Raw genomic sequence first — 18745 nt, 5'->3', positions numbered from 1 at the left:
TTTCATTTATAACATGGTATAAGAATACAGTACCTACCTAGATTTCATGGCATTTTGTAAAGCATTAACCTTTTTAAGGAAGCCATGTAAGTAAAGTAGTACAATGCTTAGCATAGAGTAAGAATCTAGCTGTGAGGTAGAGATCAGGTATAGTTAATTCAGTTAATTCAGAGAGCAATAGTGACTATTATCATTTCACCTATATCCAGAGTAGTCTTGGTTACAAAAGACCCATGAATCAGTGTGGTCCTGGATCCTCTTCCACAAAACATGTCTGCATAGTTAATTAATGTTCCAAAGCAGTTTGCTAACCTCTATTAGTAATAAATTACATCAGCCCCTGAAATATGGTGTTTCTAAGAGTGAGATACCATATGTAGTTCTCACTAGGAGCTAAGGGAGGGTACGAGAAATGAATTTGGCCTTGAAATAATATTCATTTTCCATTGTGAAACATTATTGGAATATTGTCATATTTTCTAGTAACACAAAACGGCCCAAATGTGGTTCCTGGGCCAGTTCTGCACATTGCATAATTCTTTCTATTATGTTTTTCTTCTGTCACATACTAACACCAAAAAACTGTATAAGGAATCTCCAGTGGAACACAGACGATAGCCATGCCTTATTAGTATAGACCCAGTGTTCTGAAGGAGCCTGAGCCATCTGAAGATTAATTTTGTTACCTTGTGTGGGGGAAGGCAGCCAAAGAATGAATGATTTTCTCTCCAAAAGGTCCAGTTGGGTTTCTCTATGTTGAGTGGGCTTCTGGCTGTCTCTGATAGCACTTTCAGCATCTCCAGCAAGCTCTGGTCAGTGTCTGATGGTCAAGGAGGGGGACTAGATGGAGGGGCAGGGGACAGGCCATGAAAAGACAGGCCACACAAGGCAGCTGCATGTTTTCCTATTGTGTTTCTCCATCTGCTCTCCTCTGTGCACTCCAGAATCTGGCTGCTCAGCCCTAAACTTGGAATCCTGGTTGGGGCTTGTCACAGAGTGAATTACTCCATGGAGTGAGTGCCATCGCCTCACAGAAGGAAATCGTCTGTGTGACTACATGTAGACCACAATTTTTAATCCACTTTTCTAGCTCTTTCTTCCAAGTTGAGGGGAAACAAGTTAAAAAAAAACTGAGTGCACATTGCCTGTTTAATCTTGCTTTTCTAAAAGTCAGATAATTCTAAATGGAAAGTTGAATTTCTACATTATTCATTGTTACAGTAAAGCAAAGCAGCTCCTGCCAGCCACTCTGACCAGGAAATCTGCATGTCAGGAAACCCTTAACCAGGCAGATGTGCCGTATCCCCTTGGCTCTGGTCTGCTAAAGCTTACAAAAATGTTGGCAGCAATCATTTACTCACAGTATGGCATGCACGTGTATATACTACAGGCATTCCTCATTTCCTGACTGAGCCAGGATCCCGTGAGTAGATTGCGAAATCAATTGGTCTCTAAGTGAGAAATCATAGGCAGTACACATTGCAGCATCTCGAACAAAGACATGGTCAAAGGAAACTCCAACTTGGTGACTTTGCTTTTATTTGCATCACTCTTACTTGCAACACTGTGATGTGTAACAGAACATAAAGGTACAGTAATATACTTCACCATACAATCAACAAAATCTACAGTACTATGTAAACAAAGTGTGCTGTACAAAAAAGACAGTGAGGCTCTACAAACAAGATGTATAGGACTGTATAAAAATAATGGGTTGTTAGTCTGAATGGTGGGTCATAAATCCACACTGCTTGTAAGTGTGAACAGTCTTTAAACAGGTCTGCTGTTAAGGAATATGTGTATTAAGATGGTTCATCTAATTGAGGAGCATTATTTTAACTATTACATGAGAAGCGACACAATGATAAACTGTTGCAATCATTTATTCCATGAAACTGATGTCAGATGTTTACTCATTTAACATTTAAATCCGTTGTCCTGCTCTACACTGTCTTAGTTACTTTTTACTCGTCGCTGAGACAAAATACCTGATGCCCAAGTTGAGAAAAGAAAGGTTTATTTCTTACAGTTTTTGGAGGTTTCAGTCCACACTCAGTTGGCTCCAAGGCAGGCAGCATGGCTGGGCTGCAGTTCATGGCGGCTGCCCACAACAAACTCGAACCAGCAAAGAGAGAAACACACCTTCTTCCTGCCATTACATCACATCCTGGCTCCACCCCTATGTGGGTGGAACACTGACACCATCAATCCAAGCACTATACAATGAACCATCACATATAAACAATGCAAACTCATGAGGCCTGGGGGACACAAACATAAACCATGACATACACTTTCAGCTCAATGCCACTTCCCTAGAGCGACAGAGAGAGCTTGGGACATTTCTCCACCTTCAGCCACCTGGATCAGGTTTTTTCTGGGCCACTGTGGCCCTAAAGTAAAGCCTGAAGAATGCAGCACTGCCTATAATGGTGGGAGATAGGAGAGGGGCTAAGTGACCACAGCCACACAGCTACTCCTGGCAGAGGCAGGAGACAAGCCCAGTGCCTGGCAGTAGACACCCTTCTTCCTAACCACTGTGCCGTATCACTTTCTTGGGGAATGTGGAGATCATACTTTGCTTTATCTCTAAATGTATTTCTCTTTTTTAACCAAATAATTTTATGAATTAATTGGATGATAGTATAATTTTATCCTTCATTTTGCATATGTATCATGTTTATTGATTTGTATATGTTCAACTATCATAGCATCCCTGCAGTGAAACCAACTTGTTCATAGTGAATGATATTTTTGATACGCAGTTGAATTCAATTTTATTATAATTAAGCTTATTGGTATAATTTAGATATGTACAATAATAACATGCATCATAGGGAATTTGTACCTGTACATGTATATTTTAGTGCCTCTTTTTTCACATTTCCCTCCCCTCTCTTCACCCTTTTCCCTTCCTTATTCACAAAGCGTTGTTTCCACTTTATTTTTTTGTTTTTTTCTTTTTCCACCCCCAGATCCCCTTTCCTATTAAACAATTACTTTCTTTTTCACAATATATGTGTTTTAGTTCTTATTTACACTTTCAGTTTCTTATACCAGAAAGACAATGCAATATTTATACATATGTGTCAAATTAATTTTACTTAAGAGTATGGTCTCAAGATCCATTAATTTAGATATAAATATCTCAAGTATATCTTTCTTTATGGCTTGGTACTTCACTGTGTGAAAAAAGCACATCTTTTAAATCCATTCCTCAGCTGATGGACATTTGAGTTCTTCCCAAGATTTAACTAATAGATGAGACTACTGAATCTATTACAGACTACTCCAGAAAGAGTAGCTTTTATCAACAAATCAACCAATAACAAATGCTGGTGAGGTTGTGAGAAAAAGGAAACCTTCTCCATTGTTCCCAGTTGCTGGGAGTGTAGACTGGTGTAACCACTGTGGAAATCAGTGTGGAAATACCTTTACAAATTAGAGCTAGAGATTCCATTTGATCCAGCCATTCCTCTTCCTTGATATCTTCCCAAAAGAATTAAAAGCATCATACCACAGTGATAAATGTGCGTCTAGATGTATTTCTCTTCTTTTTTTAGGTTTTTTTTTTTTTTTTTTTTTGGTGTGTTTGCTTGTTTCTTGAGACACAGTCTCATTACGTAGTCCAGGTTGGTCTTGAATTCACTCTGTAGCCCAAGCTGGACTTCAAATTGTGGCAGCTATCCTGCCTTGGTCTTGCGAGTGCTGGGATTACAGGTGTATGCCACAAGACCTGGCTCCTCCAGTCTTTTCAGCTATTTATTTCCCTTGCTAACATGTGAAGGGATTTTTGGTTTCTGTACTTCATAACTTTTGCTTGTGTCTGTGACAAGGGACTTCACTGAATGACCTATTCTGTATTTGCACTGTGTGGATGAACTCTGTACTCATGTACAATAGATTATCAGTTCATAGGGAGGTATTTCATCTCCACACAACAATTGCATAAAAACACATATTTGCAATTGAGAAAGAGATGCCCTGGCTGCAAATAACTTTCTGTGCAGAGAGAGAGAGAGAGAGAGAGAGAGAGAGAGAGAGAGAGAGAGACCATAGGTATGAGCCTTGTTGGTGAGAGGAAACCCATGTTCTCTCTGCACCAGGTGAGACATTATCTTGATGCCCTCAAGTCCCTGGCATCTCCATTGTGTAAGATCTTGGAGGAGTGTTGGCATTTGCAACCTGGAAGATGGCTTTTGCTCATCCTATCATCTTGGACTCTTAGTTTCTAGGCTTTGAGAAGTAAATGTGTGTCCTTTAGAGACAGCTGGGCTGTGATATTTTATTAGGGAAGCCTGTCTGCTTGGACATCTAGAACAATATGTCCACAAAAAGCGAAACAATATCTTTGGGTAGGATCAGTCCAATTGCGAGCATCCATCTAGTTGATGTCTGCAACTGCTCTGCTTTGCTGTAAATCATCAGAAGTTGCACCATGTAAAAACCAGAGTAGCTTTCCATAATTCACCTGAAAATGAAGTGCAAAATAGAATAGCCCCATTTAATTCACACTTATGGTGAATAGGCTGCTAAGATATAATGTAGTTGGAAAACTTTTATCATCAAAAGTTTTTAAAACTTTTTAAAAATACAGTGTTACTATTATTAGCAGTTTTTGCCAAGTAGTCCTCTTATACCCCCTCTTGAGAAAAGGCAAGTTGTACTTCCTGGTTACGCGTGGGTGGGCGAGGATGTGTCCAAGTCTGGCCATGATCTGTGAGAAGAGACCAGTTCCACATTGGGCTCATGTGACACTCTTCCTCTCCCGCCCCTTCTGCCTTTGTCACTGCTCAAAAGCGCTCCAGGGAGTTTGTATCAGTGTGGGTGCTGCAGTGCTAGAGAGGGCTGTGTACAACTTTAAAGAATGTAACTTAAAAACAAAAGAAGAACCCAAAATTTTGTTTTAAGCTCTGAGAATTTGTGTTGCTACTATGGTACAGTTAGCCTAGTCTCCAAGCTCTCTCCTGCCCTCTCACAGTTCTAATACATAGGAGTAATGGAAAATATAGTAATATTTAAATAAATAAACATTTATCACAGTAAACAACGCATTGCCATTAGTCTCTCTCAAAATACACTTTCTTACTTCAAATACACTCATCTGTCATTGTTGCCACTAATTGAAGCAGCTCTGGAGTCCTCTTTTGTAAGACTCTTTAAGAACTATGATCAAAAACAAGGTAAATCTTGCTGTTGCGTGCCATCTAACAAAAAGTCAGGCTTGTTCAAAATGACTTTGAGGCAGCCAGGACTGTACAACTAAAAACCTGCAGAAAAGAAGGCTCTAAAACTGCTTCTGCAAGTATGAAGAACCACAAGATGAGTCTGTTCGAAGGATTGTGAGGGGGATTTGTGGCAATGTGTTTTTTACTGTAGTCTAATTCTATGAATTTAAACACACATTGTGTTTTCAATGAAACTTTGCAATTTTTATATATGACATGCTTATGTTTAGATGTATTCAACAGATTAATTTATATTTTCTAGGGATAAAATTTTACCTTGACCTAGGTGACAAATTTCAGGCAGATGACCAGAGGAATGTCATTTAGTTCTATGAAGGGATTTGGTAGCACTCTGGAGCTTGAGTGAGCAGACAACTGTAGAGAATGGGGCTGAAGTAGAGGAGGGAGGCCAGGTAGGATCTATGATCTAAGCCAGATCTCAGACTAGGAAGCTAGATTACACTGAAGATTCATGTAGGTTGTAAACAAATTGGCGTTGTATTGCTAAAATGTCTCATAATACACAATGAATTCCATTATGCAGTCACAGGAGAGGAGAGAGCCAACACATATTTGAGCACCTACTAAATGCTAGGCATAGAACAGTAATTTTGCATTTGTCATATCACTAAATCCTGAGACAGCACCTGTGAGCAGGGCCATGACTTGGTTTTGCAGCTGAGATCATTAAGGCATGAGAACAATAAGTAGAGAATGTCCCATGTCACTGTGGGGATGGATAAGGATAAGGGACATGGCCTAGGCCTTCTGTCTTAAGGTCTTCTCTGTCTGTAGCCTTGTAGTAAGTGCGTGCCCATCCAAGATTTTCTCCTTGTTATTACTCTTTCCTGGTTTAGACTATTTTTCCCATGGCTTTGTGAATTTGCCTGTATTTGGATCACACTATAGTCCACTTTGAGTGTGAGTTTGATTGCAATGCTCATAGACAGTACCTAAAGACCTGGATTTGTTGTTGGAGAACTTGTCTCAGTCCCAGATCTGCTATTAATTGCTTGGCTAGCCTGAGCCAGTTTTTTGAGAGCCTCTAGCACTCAGTTTCCCAATCAGTAAAATGCTAGTGGTAAATAATATTTCAAAGACCCTATTCCCTCTAACCCTTCCCCATTCTTACACTGGGGCCCTCAAGCTGTATCAGCTTAATGCAGACTCAAGTGGCTCCATCACCCTGAATTTGTCATCATCCACCCAGGGACAGGAGCAGATAATGAAAGGTCTTCCAAGAAAAATCAAACAGAGCTCAAAGCTCTAAATCCAGACTGTTTTGACTAGAAATTTCTATGCATGAATATAAACTTAAGGATCCAAGGTAAAGGTTAACTTTAAGAAGGAAACAACCTTTCAGATCTATGACTCTAGTGGCACATGTAAGAGCCACTAAAGGGAACCATGCTGAGCCCAGCAAGATGTTGCATCATATCAGGAGAGCCACTTCTGGAGAACCTCTGGAAAAGGAATTGGACTCTGGGCAGCTGTAGGGAGATCTCGGGCCTTGGAATGAGGTGGCTCAGTTGGGACATAAAGAGGAATCCTAAAGAGATAGGGTCTAGGGCTTTCATCTCCTCCTGAAGCTGGTCCAACAAGCTGGAACTCAAGGCATGTGACTTGAATTCTCTCCTGACCAGAGTGAGAAGAAAAACATCTTATCTTGTCATTCTTCTTGCCTTCTGAGCAATGTCCTAGCACAGCAGAGGAAGAGTGAACATGGCTCTAATATGAGACAGGTGAAGGCCCAAGGAAGCATCAGAGCATCCACCTGCAGGCCTGGTGGGAACAAGACTGGAGGAAGGACCTGAGAATGAGGGTTTAGCCTGTAGGTACCTTAGTTTACCTTGCCTCAGATCTGTTCTGCCGTAGAAGACAGGAAGCAAATCATCTCAGGGAACACATGAGCTCTTTAATGCCCCATCTGTCCTTTCCAAAATATTATTTCAATCGTAAGAGAATTTAGAATAAAAGACACAGAGACCCATCAGTCTCTTCTTTGCAGACCAAAAAAGAAGCCAAGATCTTGACTAATTGGAAAAACTATGGCCTTTCTGAGCTTGGGCACCTTTGAACAGTTAGGAGCTCAGTTATGATCTGTAGGGTTTGCCTGTGAACACTTCAGGGAAGCTTCCTGAAATGCTGTCTGACATATGCCTCAGACTGTCTTATTATCTGCTCCACACCAAAACATGCAATCAAGACCACAACCTGTTCATCCACAATATAAAATATCCAGTAGCTCTTGGATCTCTCACCTCAGCTTGCCCTCTGTTCCTTGAACCAACCTCTGAGCATCCTCCTGGGGAGGCCATGCATGTAGGACTGGGACTAGTCTCCAGTGGGTACAGAGCTGCAGTAGACTTTTGCCTAATTAGAAATCTTGGAGAGGCAAGAATAGAAAAAGGGAAAGCATGAGGAAACAAACCGGCCCTTAAACACTCCCATTCTAAAAGGGCTTCTGCCCGTGGAGTCATTGGGTCACTGAGTCCCCCATGAAGAAAACATGCATCAACACTGATTTTGGCAGTATACAATTAACACATGTTTGATAAACATGCTAAAAAGTAGTCCCCCATTTTCAAAAAAAGTCTCCTTATTTCATTTTGTCTATTTTTATTTTGTTCCTGATTTATATTCTAGTTTTCTTATATAAGATAAACCATGTGACATCTAAGCTTGTGTGTCTGATTTATTTCACTTAACATTATTGTCTCAAGGTACATCCATTTTCCTACAAATGACTCAAGTTTATCTTTCTTTATGTAGGATAAACTTCTTTATAGCTGAGTAATACTTCCTTTTGAGTGCGTACATTTTCTTTATCAATTTATCTGTTGATGAACAGACATATAGGATGGTTTCAAGATTTAGCTATTATGAATTGTGCTACTATAAATATTGGTATTCATGGATCACTATAAATGATGATGTCTTTATCTCTTTCAAGAAAATATCTAAAAAGGGAATACCAGGGTTAAATGGAATTTCTATTTTTAGTTTTTTGAGAAATTTCTATACTGATTTTCACAGTAGCTTTACTAGTTTGCATTCTCACCAACAATATAGAAGCGTTCATTTTTCCCTCACCCTTGCTAACATTTGTTGTTTTATTTCTTGATATTCATTTTTTTCTGGAGTAAAATGAAATTGCAATAGTTTTAATTTACATTTCTCTGCTAGCCAGAAATGTTGAAGATTTCTCATTCATTTGTTGGCCATTTATGCTTCTTCTGGGAAGTGTCTACTCACTTCAGTCGCTCTTTTTCTTTAATGGATCTTGTATTTTGAGAGGGTTTAAATTTTTGAGTACTTTATATATTCTAGATAGTGATACTTTGTCCAAGGAACAGCTGGTGATTTTTTTTTCTCATTCTGTAGGTTTTTTCCTTGCTTTTCAAAAGTTTTTTAATTTGATAGGATCTTACTTGCTGGTTCTTGGCATTATTTCTTGTGCCATTGGGGTTCTGTTCTGAAAGGCTTATGTACACCTATGTCTTTAGGGGCTTTACCTATTTTATCTTCCGACAGATTATGTTTCTATTAAATATATGTTTCTGTTTAATATTTAGATATTTGATCCATTTTAGTTTAGTGCATGGCAAAATATATGAGTACAGACTCAACCCTTTACATGTGGATATATACTTTCCCTTGTGCCATTTATTTAAATAGATACTTTTCCTGGGCTGGGGATTTAGCTCAGTGGCATAAGCGCCTACCTGACAAGCGCGTGGTTGTGAGTTCGATGCCTGGTGCCAAAAAAAAAAAAAAAAGATACTTTTCCTCCAGTATATGTTGGCTCTTTCATCAAAAATTAAACACCTGAGTGTGTCTGAGTTTTTTCTGCGTATTCTGTTCTGTTCCACTGATCTATATGTCTGTTTTTGTGTGTGTTCCCTGCTGTTTTTTTAATCACTGTAGCTTTGTAACATAACTCAAAATCTGGGATTATGATGCCTATTGCTTTGTTCTCATTGCTCAGGATTGCTTTTGCTTTTCTGGGTCTCTTCTAGCTCCATATGAATTTTAGGATTGTTTTCTCTAGCTCTGTGAGAAATGCTGTTGTTATTTTGATTAGGATTGCATTAAATTGGTGTGTCAATTTTGGCAGTATAGCATTTTGACCATATTAGTCCTGACTACTCACAACAGGCATGTTTTTCATTTTCTGATGTCTTCTTTGATCTCTCTTTTCAAAGTACTGTAGTTTTGGTTGTAGAGGTCTTTTACTTCTTTAGTTATGTTATGTTATTTATTTATTTATTGTTGCGGTTTATATCTAGGTGTCCCCCAAGAGCCTCATGAGCACATGGGTGGGGCCTTTAGAAAGTGATTGAATTATGGGGATGGTGTAAGTAACTGGCTTGTAGGCTGGGGTCCTAGTGAGTGGTTGGTTACTTAGGGCATGGCCTGGAAAGGTGCATCTTCTTCCTCTGCTTTCTCTTCCCTCTGCTTTGTGTCATGGCACTCCTCTGTCATGCCCATCTGCCTTTCTGTTTCTTCTTTGGAGCTGGACTAAAACATTAGCGAAAATAAGCCTTTTGTCTTTTATGCTGCAGGTGTTGGGTGTTGTATTCCAGTGATGAAGAAAGTGACTAAGATGTTTATTATTTCTTGTGTGTCTCCCTCCATGTAATATGATGTGCATGTGGGCCAGGACTGTCTTACAGCTTGCTAACTCCAGCATCAAAACTCCAAAGATCTATTGAAAGACAGATAACTGGGATAGGCCGCTGGTGAATCACTTCAGACTAAGACGCTTGATAGATATAAATCATCCTGAGCTGGGTTGTTGTTTTCCAAAGCAAGGAATGTTCTAAAAGCATCAAAACAATGAAACTGAAAACTCTGATTGAGATCCTTAGTTTCTCACCTTGGTAGTTTCCAGGGCACCTCTCACTGTCTGGTATATAAATTCTCTACTTTGGTTTCCTTGAATTACAATATCCTACTGAGGTAACAAGATAGCCTGAAGAATCTTTGTCACATGTGACTTCCGGGGTACATTTTTATGATATAAACTGTAGATTTCCTCACAACTTGTCAAATATTTATGCACTTCAATTTCAGGGTTTCTGATCATATACATATAATGAAAATTATCACTCTTTTTCTTATTAAATGGACATTTTGAGTCATATAGATGTTTTTCCATATTCTAGATGATAAAGAAAATTATGTTTGTATACATATACTCTCTGTGTAGTTTTACTCTTTTACACATAAATTTTAGATCCACTTGGAATATATCCCTATCTACACCCTCTATGTGTTTGGTATGTGAAGAATAGATACAATTTAAAATTTCTATATACTTATTTAATAGTTCTAATATTGCTGATTAAAAAGTTAATCTTTTCCCTATTCATTCATGGTACAAATGGTATCATAAATAAAATTGTGATTGTGTATACATGATTTATTTCTGGATTTTTCGCTTCAGATTCACTGGTGTTTTATCTGTATGTACAAGGCACTCTATTTTAAAGATAGAAACTTTATGTGTTAACATTTTGTAGTATTATCTTACCCTATACCTCATTCTTAAAGTTTCTTAACTACTGTTGATCTGGCCTTTTTCCAAACTGTTTTGAATCAATCTGGTTAGTTCTAAAGCAAAATGAAAATCTAATACTTCTTTTGTTGGAATTGCATACAGTTTATAAATTATCTCAGAGAAGAGTGACAGCAAAGTAGTGTTAACTATTTCTAGTAAAAATATGTTTTTTTCTTTTTCTCAAAAAGATTGAGACATTTCTTATTAAGCTTATGCCTTGGTGTTATGGATTAAAAACTAGTAGTCAACTTAACACCAGCTGAATTAAATCAACATGGTGCTGAGTGTAGATGGTCCACCTAAGGAAAGTTGCCAGCATGGAGACATGGAGAAGAAGACTGGGTTTTGTGTGTTTCTCTAAGTGTTGCTGTTTTGAGCCATTTGTTCTCCTGGAGGAGCTTGTCATGACTAGCTTCCCCAGTGCCAGTTCGACCATTTTCATTGGAGGATCTCGGGACCTTGTTGGTGAGGGTGGTTGTGGTTCACTTTGAGGGAGCTCTGGTCCTTTGCATCACTTCCTGGACCTGGAGGGGAAGATAATAACCAGGAGAAACTTGTCATGCTGGCTTTCTGGCATATACTTGACTATTCTTATCATCGGAGGAGCTCAGGATTTCTGTGTCTCTGGGGATGGCTGTGGTGCTTTTCAGGGCAACTCTGGTCCTTGTTTTGAGTGTGACTTTCTTGGCTCCAGTGAAGAACCCTCAACCTTCACCCAGCTGGCATAGACTTTCTAGCTTCCACAGCTGACCTTTGGGCCTTCCCAGTGCAGATCCGTAAAAGAGAGTGGTGTGAGTCCTTCTCCTGAGCTCTAGACCTCCAGTTGGACTCATGGGGGCATTGTCATGGGCTCTAGACTTTGATCTGGACTCATACAGGAGATTGCTGTGGAATCCAGGCCCTTGGCTGAATATTCTTTGTCTTTAGTGTTGTGGGAAGATTTCCTGTACTTTCTTGTTTTTCACTGTGGGTGACCATAGTAAACTAATATCATAAATTCTGTGTCCTGATTCTGTTTGCATCACAGCCCCTTACTACAGCACTTAGATTATGATTTATTTGTTCAGTTAATTTAGTCATGAACTTATGTGCTACATTCTCTTCTATTTTACTCTTTGGTCACATGTAAATAGGTATTGAGTTGTGCTATTGATGTGATAACTTTCTGATTGGCTAAATTGCTTATTTTTTTAGTAGCTCTTCTATTTGTTGAGATTTTGGTTATAGAATCTTATCTGAAGATGACTAAACAGTTTATTTTTTCCTTTCAAAGTATTGTAGATATGGTTTCTTTCTTGTTCAACTGTGTCAGTAATATCTTTAAGCTAAAATTAGAAACTAGTCGATTAATGGATACTCAACTTCTAGATTGCAATGGGAAAGCCTCTAGTATCTCCCCATTAAACAAAATATTGACTCTGGGTTAATACACAGAGAGAGGTATTTTGGAAACCAAACAGATCAAGCCATAATTTTTATTTTTGGATCTGTGGAAAGAGACAGGCAATAAAGCAACCTGTTATAATAGCCTGAAAATATCAACTACAGGGTATTTACATGATCATTTTGAAATACATTAGGAAAGGTACTTATCTGAGTATTAGGAATAAGAAAATAATACTTATTACAGCTGATTTCTATGCTGAGAATTTCATATGATTAGAAATTAGTTAAGTAAAGGTAAAGGAAAGAGAATTTTGTAGAAAAGGAATAGCTCAAGCAATGGACAGGAGGCAAAAGGGAACAGAATTCTACTTGTGGGATGGATGGGAAGGTAAGTCAGAGAGTTTGAATTTTATGCTAGCCTATGGAAATTTAACAATGGATCTTGAGTGTTTTAAGCAGAAGTGATGCACCATCAGTGGTTTCAACAAGTTCTTTGTAAGAGAGGCAAGTGCTGTGTGATCTCTGATGTTCTGGTACTGTGCCTAAACACACAGAATGTTTTAGCCTATGAGAGCTTAGTGAGCATAGCACAGGCAAATGTTTAAAATGTACTCCTATAATTTGTTTCAGTCACCATGAGCAGAACCTGTCATGAGGAGCCAACTGGATTTAGAGTAAGAAAAGCATAGAACAAGCCTCAACCAAAGCTACAGTTCAGAGTCAAGCCAGCCAAAGCCAACTGAAAGCAGCAGAAGCTGCCGTGGCTCCCACCCGTGGACCTGAGCATGCTTGATCGTTGTTATGAACTGCTGAGTACTGGACAATTTTTACACAACAGCTGGCCAATATAGAGAAGGAAGTGGAGAGACAGGAAAGGCAGTTTGAAGATCACTAAAATCTCTATGGTGACGGAATGGAGGTCTGATGAGGGTGAGAACAGAAGAGATGAAAGAAGACAGCTGGAAAGACAAGAAGGAGGAATAATTTAAGGGATTCCATGATTGTTTAGCTATCAGAGTTACAAAGAGAAGAGGAAAGTTTCCAAGTTTCTAGATGATATAATTGGAAGAATGGAGGGATCATTCTGAGACACAGACCTCAGAGAAGAGCAGGATGAAAGGCTCTGCTTTGAACATGTTGCATCTGAGCTGTGAATACATGGCCAAATCGGAGGTCCTTGACATCCTTCTATTCATCTACACAATGAGGACAGCACCATGTGTTTCTTGCTATTGTGAGGACTGAGCAACAAAACACAAGCAAAGGGCTTTGGAAAGCACACCCTACTAACCAGCTCCGATAATTATTAAAATGAAAGCACTTGCGCTTTTATTTTCATGCTGCCAGATGTAAAATGCACTCTAATTTTATTTCTGAAACTGTTACGGAGTGTGTTGCTAGCCACACATTCTTTTGAATTTTTCTGAGAGAAGGCAGAGCTAACATTTCTGAGAAACAATATAACTATGAATTTAGAGGAAAAATTGTAGGGCTTATGGGCAGAAGAACCTATCTCTTTTCTTGTGTGAGATTGGAAACACCATGTACACTCTCTCGGCCTTTCATTCTTTATTTGTGAAATGAAAGTTTGCACTTGTTAATTTGTAAGATGTTTCACTGTTATTATGTATTTGAAATGATGGATTCTCTTAATATTTTCAGCTTTCTTTACCTCCTTCCAGGAACTCTTCTAATTTAATCTTTTATTTAGCACTTTCTGGGCCTAACTCTCTAAGCTCTGTCCTTAGCAGCAACTTTTGTTTTGGAGTGAATTTAGCCAGTCCAGACAGTCTGTTAGGTCCCAGGCAGGGAAACTTATTCTCGACCATGTGTGAGTGATAAGAATCTAGAAGGAGTTCAATTGCTTCACTCCTGTGACTGTAGCAGGAGTCTACTTACCACTTACTCAGGTGGTAATGAGGGGCTTTGGCCCAGGCACTGTGGCTGCCATCTGGCAGGTGGTATTATATGCTTGCCTGGAAGACAGAAACAATTAGCCAAAGCCACTCCTCCACTAAGGCCTTCTTGTGTTTGGTGGCTGAACAGTAACCCTGGTGAGCTTCCACAAAATCCTGATGAGTGTAGGAGCGAAAGGCTCCTCATGTATGTCTGGTTCAAAGAGCCAGCAAAAACTCGGATCTTGAGATTCAAGAAATGTCCCTGGGAACACTGTTCCGATCATAAGAGCAGGTGCAAGGTCAATGGAAGAAAAGGGCAAATGGATATAATAGAAGATATATCAAGAAACAAATTGGTTTAAAGATTCATAATGGATTTATTAAATGAGCCATGTAATACTCATCTGAAGGGACAAGCACATTTGGATGATCAGGATCTAGAACCTAGATTTGAGATGTGGCTTTGCCACTTTTCAGTCTTGTAACTTTGGTGAGTCAATTGACTTCTTTGATTTCTCAGTTTCCTGTTCACGAATTGAACAAAATAAGAGTTTCTCCTCAAGTGGTACTTGGGAATAGTAAATTAGCTAATATATGTAAAGACTGGTGTGTAGTAAATGTTAAGCATTAGTTCTGAATATTGCCTCACAGAGCTATGAAAGATGGGCATAGGATGAATAGTTTTCATGCCAAGGAGAGAATTCTTGACATGCAATGAATCAAGAATGTATACATAATTATTTTCATTGTGTATGCATGGGGGAATGCAGAGAAAGAAGTTTTCTTTAGACAGATGTCTTGTATTTTCTTCTCTTGTATATTCTTTCAGTTTTCCAAAATTTTGACATGATAATGTAATATTTTATAATTAGAAAGGTCTATTAGAATTTAAGTAAGCAAAGAGACAGAGTGAAGAAAACCAAAAAGAAAACCTTGGCAAACGTCTTATCTACACACTTATAAATGACTTTAAATTTTCCAAGTTTTAGTTTTATCATCTGTATTACGGTGATAGAAATTACAGTGGTACCCACCTCATAGGGTTAATTACAAAAAGCAAATAGTAAAATTTACCTGAAATGTATGTCAATAATGATATGTTTTAGAACTGCAATAGTGTTACCAAGGTCATCTTTGGAGAGCAACAAAAACATGAGGAAATACATCAATTCCAGAGTCAAAATTAAGGTAAAATTCAGAGGTTTTTGGAAGTCCATATTAGGTTATTTTAACTCTACAGATTTGTTATCTCCTGCTTGAACTGAAGCAAGCCCTAAATTCAAGCAAGCATCAATGATGGGAAAGCAAAATAAATAAATAATCATTAAATAGGGACTAGGAGAGCTGATTTCTGCCTAGTTTGGAGTAAGTCATTTTTATAAGTGGAGGTCAGTGTTCAATTTGATCTTGCCAAGTGTAATCTGAAGTTCACTAATGGGTAACACCTACTCTAAACTCATAATCCTTTGCATGGTTCTTAGGAGCAAAAGATCACAAGTATATAGGCATTTGTTTTCTCATATGACTGAAGATTAGCTAATATTGCAGTGAATTAAAAAGAGCTATTGACATTGCAAAATAAAAATATTTGTGCTAGGGTTGGCTGCAGACTGTCATCAGAACTCTACTAAAATATCTGGCTGTCACTTAGTGCTTGGCAACATTATGCAATTTCCACTCTGTATATCTATTTGATTACAATTTCAGCAATTTTTGGAAATAGTACTTTGTTATCAATGAATCATTAGTTTTGTCTCGGTTTAGATCCAGTTTTCTGTTGCTGTTATACTTGCTTTTAATTAGAAATCACTAATCATTTAAATTTCTCATTATCAAGTAAATTTGTTGTAAATTGTTAACAGAATACAGCAATACATATGTCTATCAGGACAATTTGGGGCTTGTAATTTTCTTACATTTAGGTGTGGCTGCATTTGATTTTGAAAATAAATGATCTCTTCCTGCAGTACAAAACAGACAGAGTCTCCCCCTGTTATAAGCCCGAACTTTGAGAGGTTAGTGATATCCAGTCACTGTATTTATTACTATCAAATTAACTATGGGCAGCATAGGTTGACAAACCCTGTTAGTGGTCCACAAAGATGCAATTGACAAAATGACCTTAAAATTCATTTTCAGTTTTAAAAGTAATTGTTTCTAATTCCTTTTTCACAAAAATATATTGACTTTCATTTGTATATGTGTGTGCTCATGTGAGCCTGTTTTAATCTATATTTTCCTAACAAGTTATCAAGAAGAGCAGTATATTTTATTATTCATTCTACTATCCACATAGGTGTTACTGAGTGTACCTGCTGGGAGTTGCTGGGTGTCTTCTGGTTGCTGGGCATGGTCTGTGTCCTTGCTGCCTTGCTGTTCACTATCACCCAGGAGGTCACTGGTACTCTGGGCAGAGGCCTCAGGACCAGCTGGTGGATCCCTTTTCACATGCCCTACAGTACCTGTCCTGGCTTTCTTCACTGCAGCTGGAGTGCTCGCCTGTAGGTTCTCCTCTTGCCAGCTGAGAAGAAGCAGGTATTTATTTCCTGACTGTCAGGGCAGAGCACCATGTGCTTGGTTTTGCAAAAGGCAGGAGGCGTTGGTGTGACCCTGTGGACCTGGAGTCTCAGCACTGAGCACTGATGGTTATCTGTCATCTGCTGCAGACGGACCATGGTGTTATGTTTTGGGGTTTATTTTGCCTCTACCCTTCCCAGTATTTATAAATGCAGTTGCTCTTTGCTCCAAAACTCTTACTGTAAGTAGTGGACAGTGTGAAAAAGGAGCTCTCAAGTTTTATCACATTCTATTTATAAATCTAACAGGTATTTTTAGCCATAACATCTGATGAAAAAAGAGACTAAAAAAGTTCACCAGGCCCGGCTGTCCTGTCTCCTCACCTCCCTTAAAAGATACCTTTTGTCCTTAGCATGCCTCCAGCTATGTTTAATATTAAATAAAAGAAATACAGAAATTACTGTAGTAATTACATTAAAATATAGATGATAACATTAAACAAAGATCAGCCTCATTTAATAACTAAGATTTATAAATCAAAACAATGTCAAGGCATCATTTCAAATATAGAAAACTTCTTTGAAAATAAGAAACTCAAATGCTAATTGCCACATGGGACATATAATCAATCCCTGAGGTGAGTAACCTCACAAAATATCCTAAATTTCAGGCAGCTGGAATGTTTTTATGACATGAAACAGCTTTAATAATGTGTATCAAGGAAAAGATGCAAAAAAAAAAAAAAGAAACTGAAAATTTGAAACATTTAGTAACATTTTGATGTAGTGACTATTTCTTTTTTTTTTTTTATCGCTATCAGGAATCGAACTCATGACCGCCTGCTTGCAAGGCAGATGCTTATGCCGCTGAGCTAAACCCCCAGCCCCGAGTGACTATTTCTATATTCATGTGGTAGAATACATAAAACCATTAAAATACTGATGAAAATTCTAATTATAGGAATAAATATACAATTATAAAAATAATTGAAATGTTATTTCAGTTATATAACATGTATGTATTTAATGTGTATGAACATTAAGTCTAGAAAAATGTACCCTAGAAGTTAATACTATCTCAGGCTGGTAGACCTTGGGATATTATATTGTACTCTACTATATTATGTTTTTCATATAATATCTCATAATAGTACTCCAAATGTATGAGAAAATATTATTTTATATCAGAACAAATGAATTTCAAAAAAATTACACATCGAACCTATAAGGCACTATACACATTCTAGTTGCAATTATTGATATATTACTTTGAACATAAAATAATTGCTCCCAAGTTGTTGATTCAAATGAGGTCAAACTATAGCCAATGATTAGACTGCATGTATATTGTATAAATAACCGTTTTGTAATGGTGGCATTAGAAAAAAAGAAGGTCTTTAGAAAGTCTCTGATGGATGCCTACACTTACAGGAAAAAACACAGCCTCGCAGGAGGTCAGGAAGAAACTCCCAGGGAGAAGAAAACCAGGAGTCTGGGACTGGCAGTTAAGAGGCTGCTTTGCCACTGACCCCAATTTCAAAGGCTGCTGAGAAAAGGTATTTGGGAAAGGTCTGTTTGCCTTAGGAAGTTGTCAGGAGTCTTGGTAAGCAGAATTTCAATGAGACCATGAGGCTGAGCACCAGACTGAAGAGGGCTAACAAGGGGACAAGAATGCAAACAGGAACATGGTATACAGTGTGGGGTTTAAGCAGGAATTTGTTTCTATTGTTTAAAGATTGTATAGGACATGTTGAAATGCTAATAGTGAGCCCTGCTTGGTGGCTCACACTTGTAATCCCAGTACACAGGGAGACTGAGGCAGGAGGATCCCAAATTGGAGTCCATTCTTGGAAATTAGTGGGGCTCTGCCTCAAAATAAAATATTTAAAGAAGGCTGGTGATGTAGCTCAGTGTCAAGGCTCTGGGTTAATCCTCAGTAGTGAAGAAAACATGCCAATGGTGAAGAGCAGCTGATCTGGGAAAAAGGAGATCATGGCATCAAAGAAACACTGAAGACACTAAGTGACATGTGAGGTTTCTGAGAAGACAGTAGGACTGGAAACAGTAGTATGGAAATGTTGTGGCATTAGTGAATTCAACGACAGATTAGTGTGTTTAGTGATACAGGCATCAGGTTGCTGACATCTTGGGTGT

The 18745-nt window shown here is 38.4% G+C and overlaps 1 protein-coding gene across 1 annotated transcript in view; it reads right to left on the bottom strand.

Annotated features, from left to right (window-relative positions):
- The window catches only part of CUNH1orf87 (chromosome unknown C1orf87 homolog), a 181965-nt gene that overhangs the window by 33250 nt on the left and 129970 nt on the right, over positions 1-18745 (bottom strand). Inside the window, 6 exon segments of the mRNA XM_013142761.1 lie at positions 687-820; positions 4387-4475; positions 6666-6925; positions 7500-7613; positions 8660-8703; positions 16388-16596. Of these exon segments, the coding sequence (XP_012998215.1) occupies positions 687-820; positions 4387-4475; positions 6666-6925; positions 7500-7613; positions 8660-8703; positions 16388-16596 (850 nt within the window).

Source organism: Cavia porcellus, unplaced genomic scaffold (genome assembly GCF_034190915.1).
Source record: "Cavia porcellus strain 051 isolate PalLab524CR breed Dunkin Hartley unplaced genomic scaffold, mCavPor4.1 scaffold_1, whole genome shotgun sequence".
NCBI lineage: Eukaryota > Metazoa > Chordata > Mammalia > Rodentia > Caviidae > Cavia > Cavia porcellus.
Note: the sequence above shows the minus strand (reverse complement) of the source record. Positions and strands in the feature narration are given on the sequence as shown.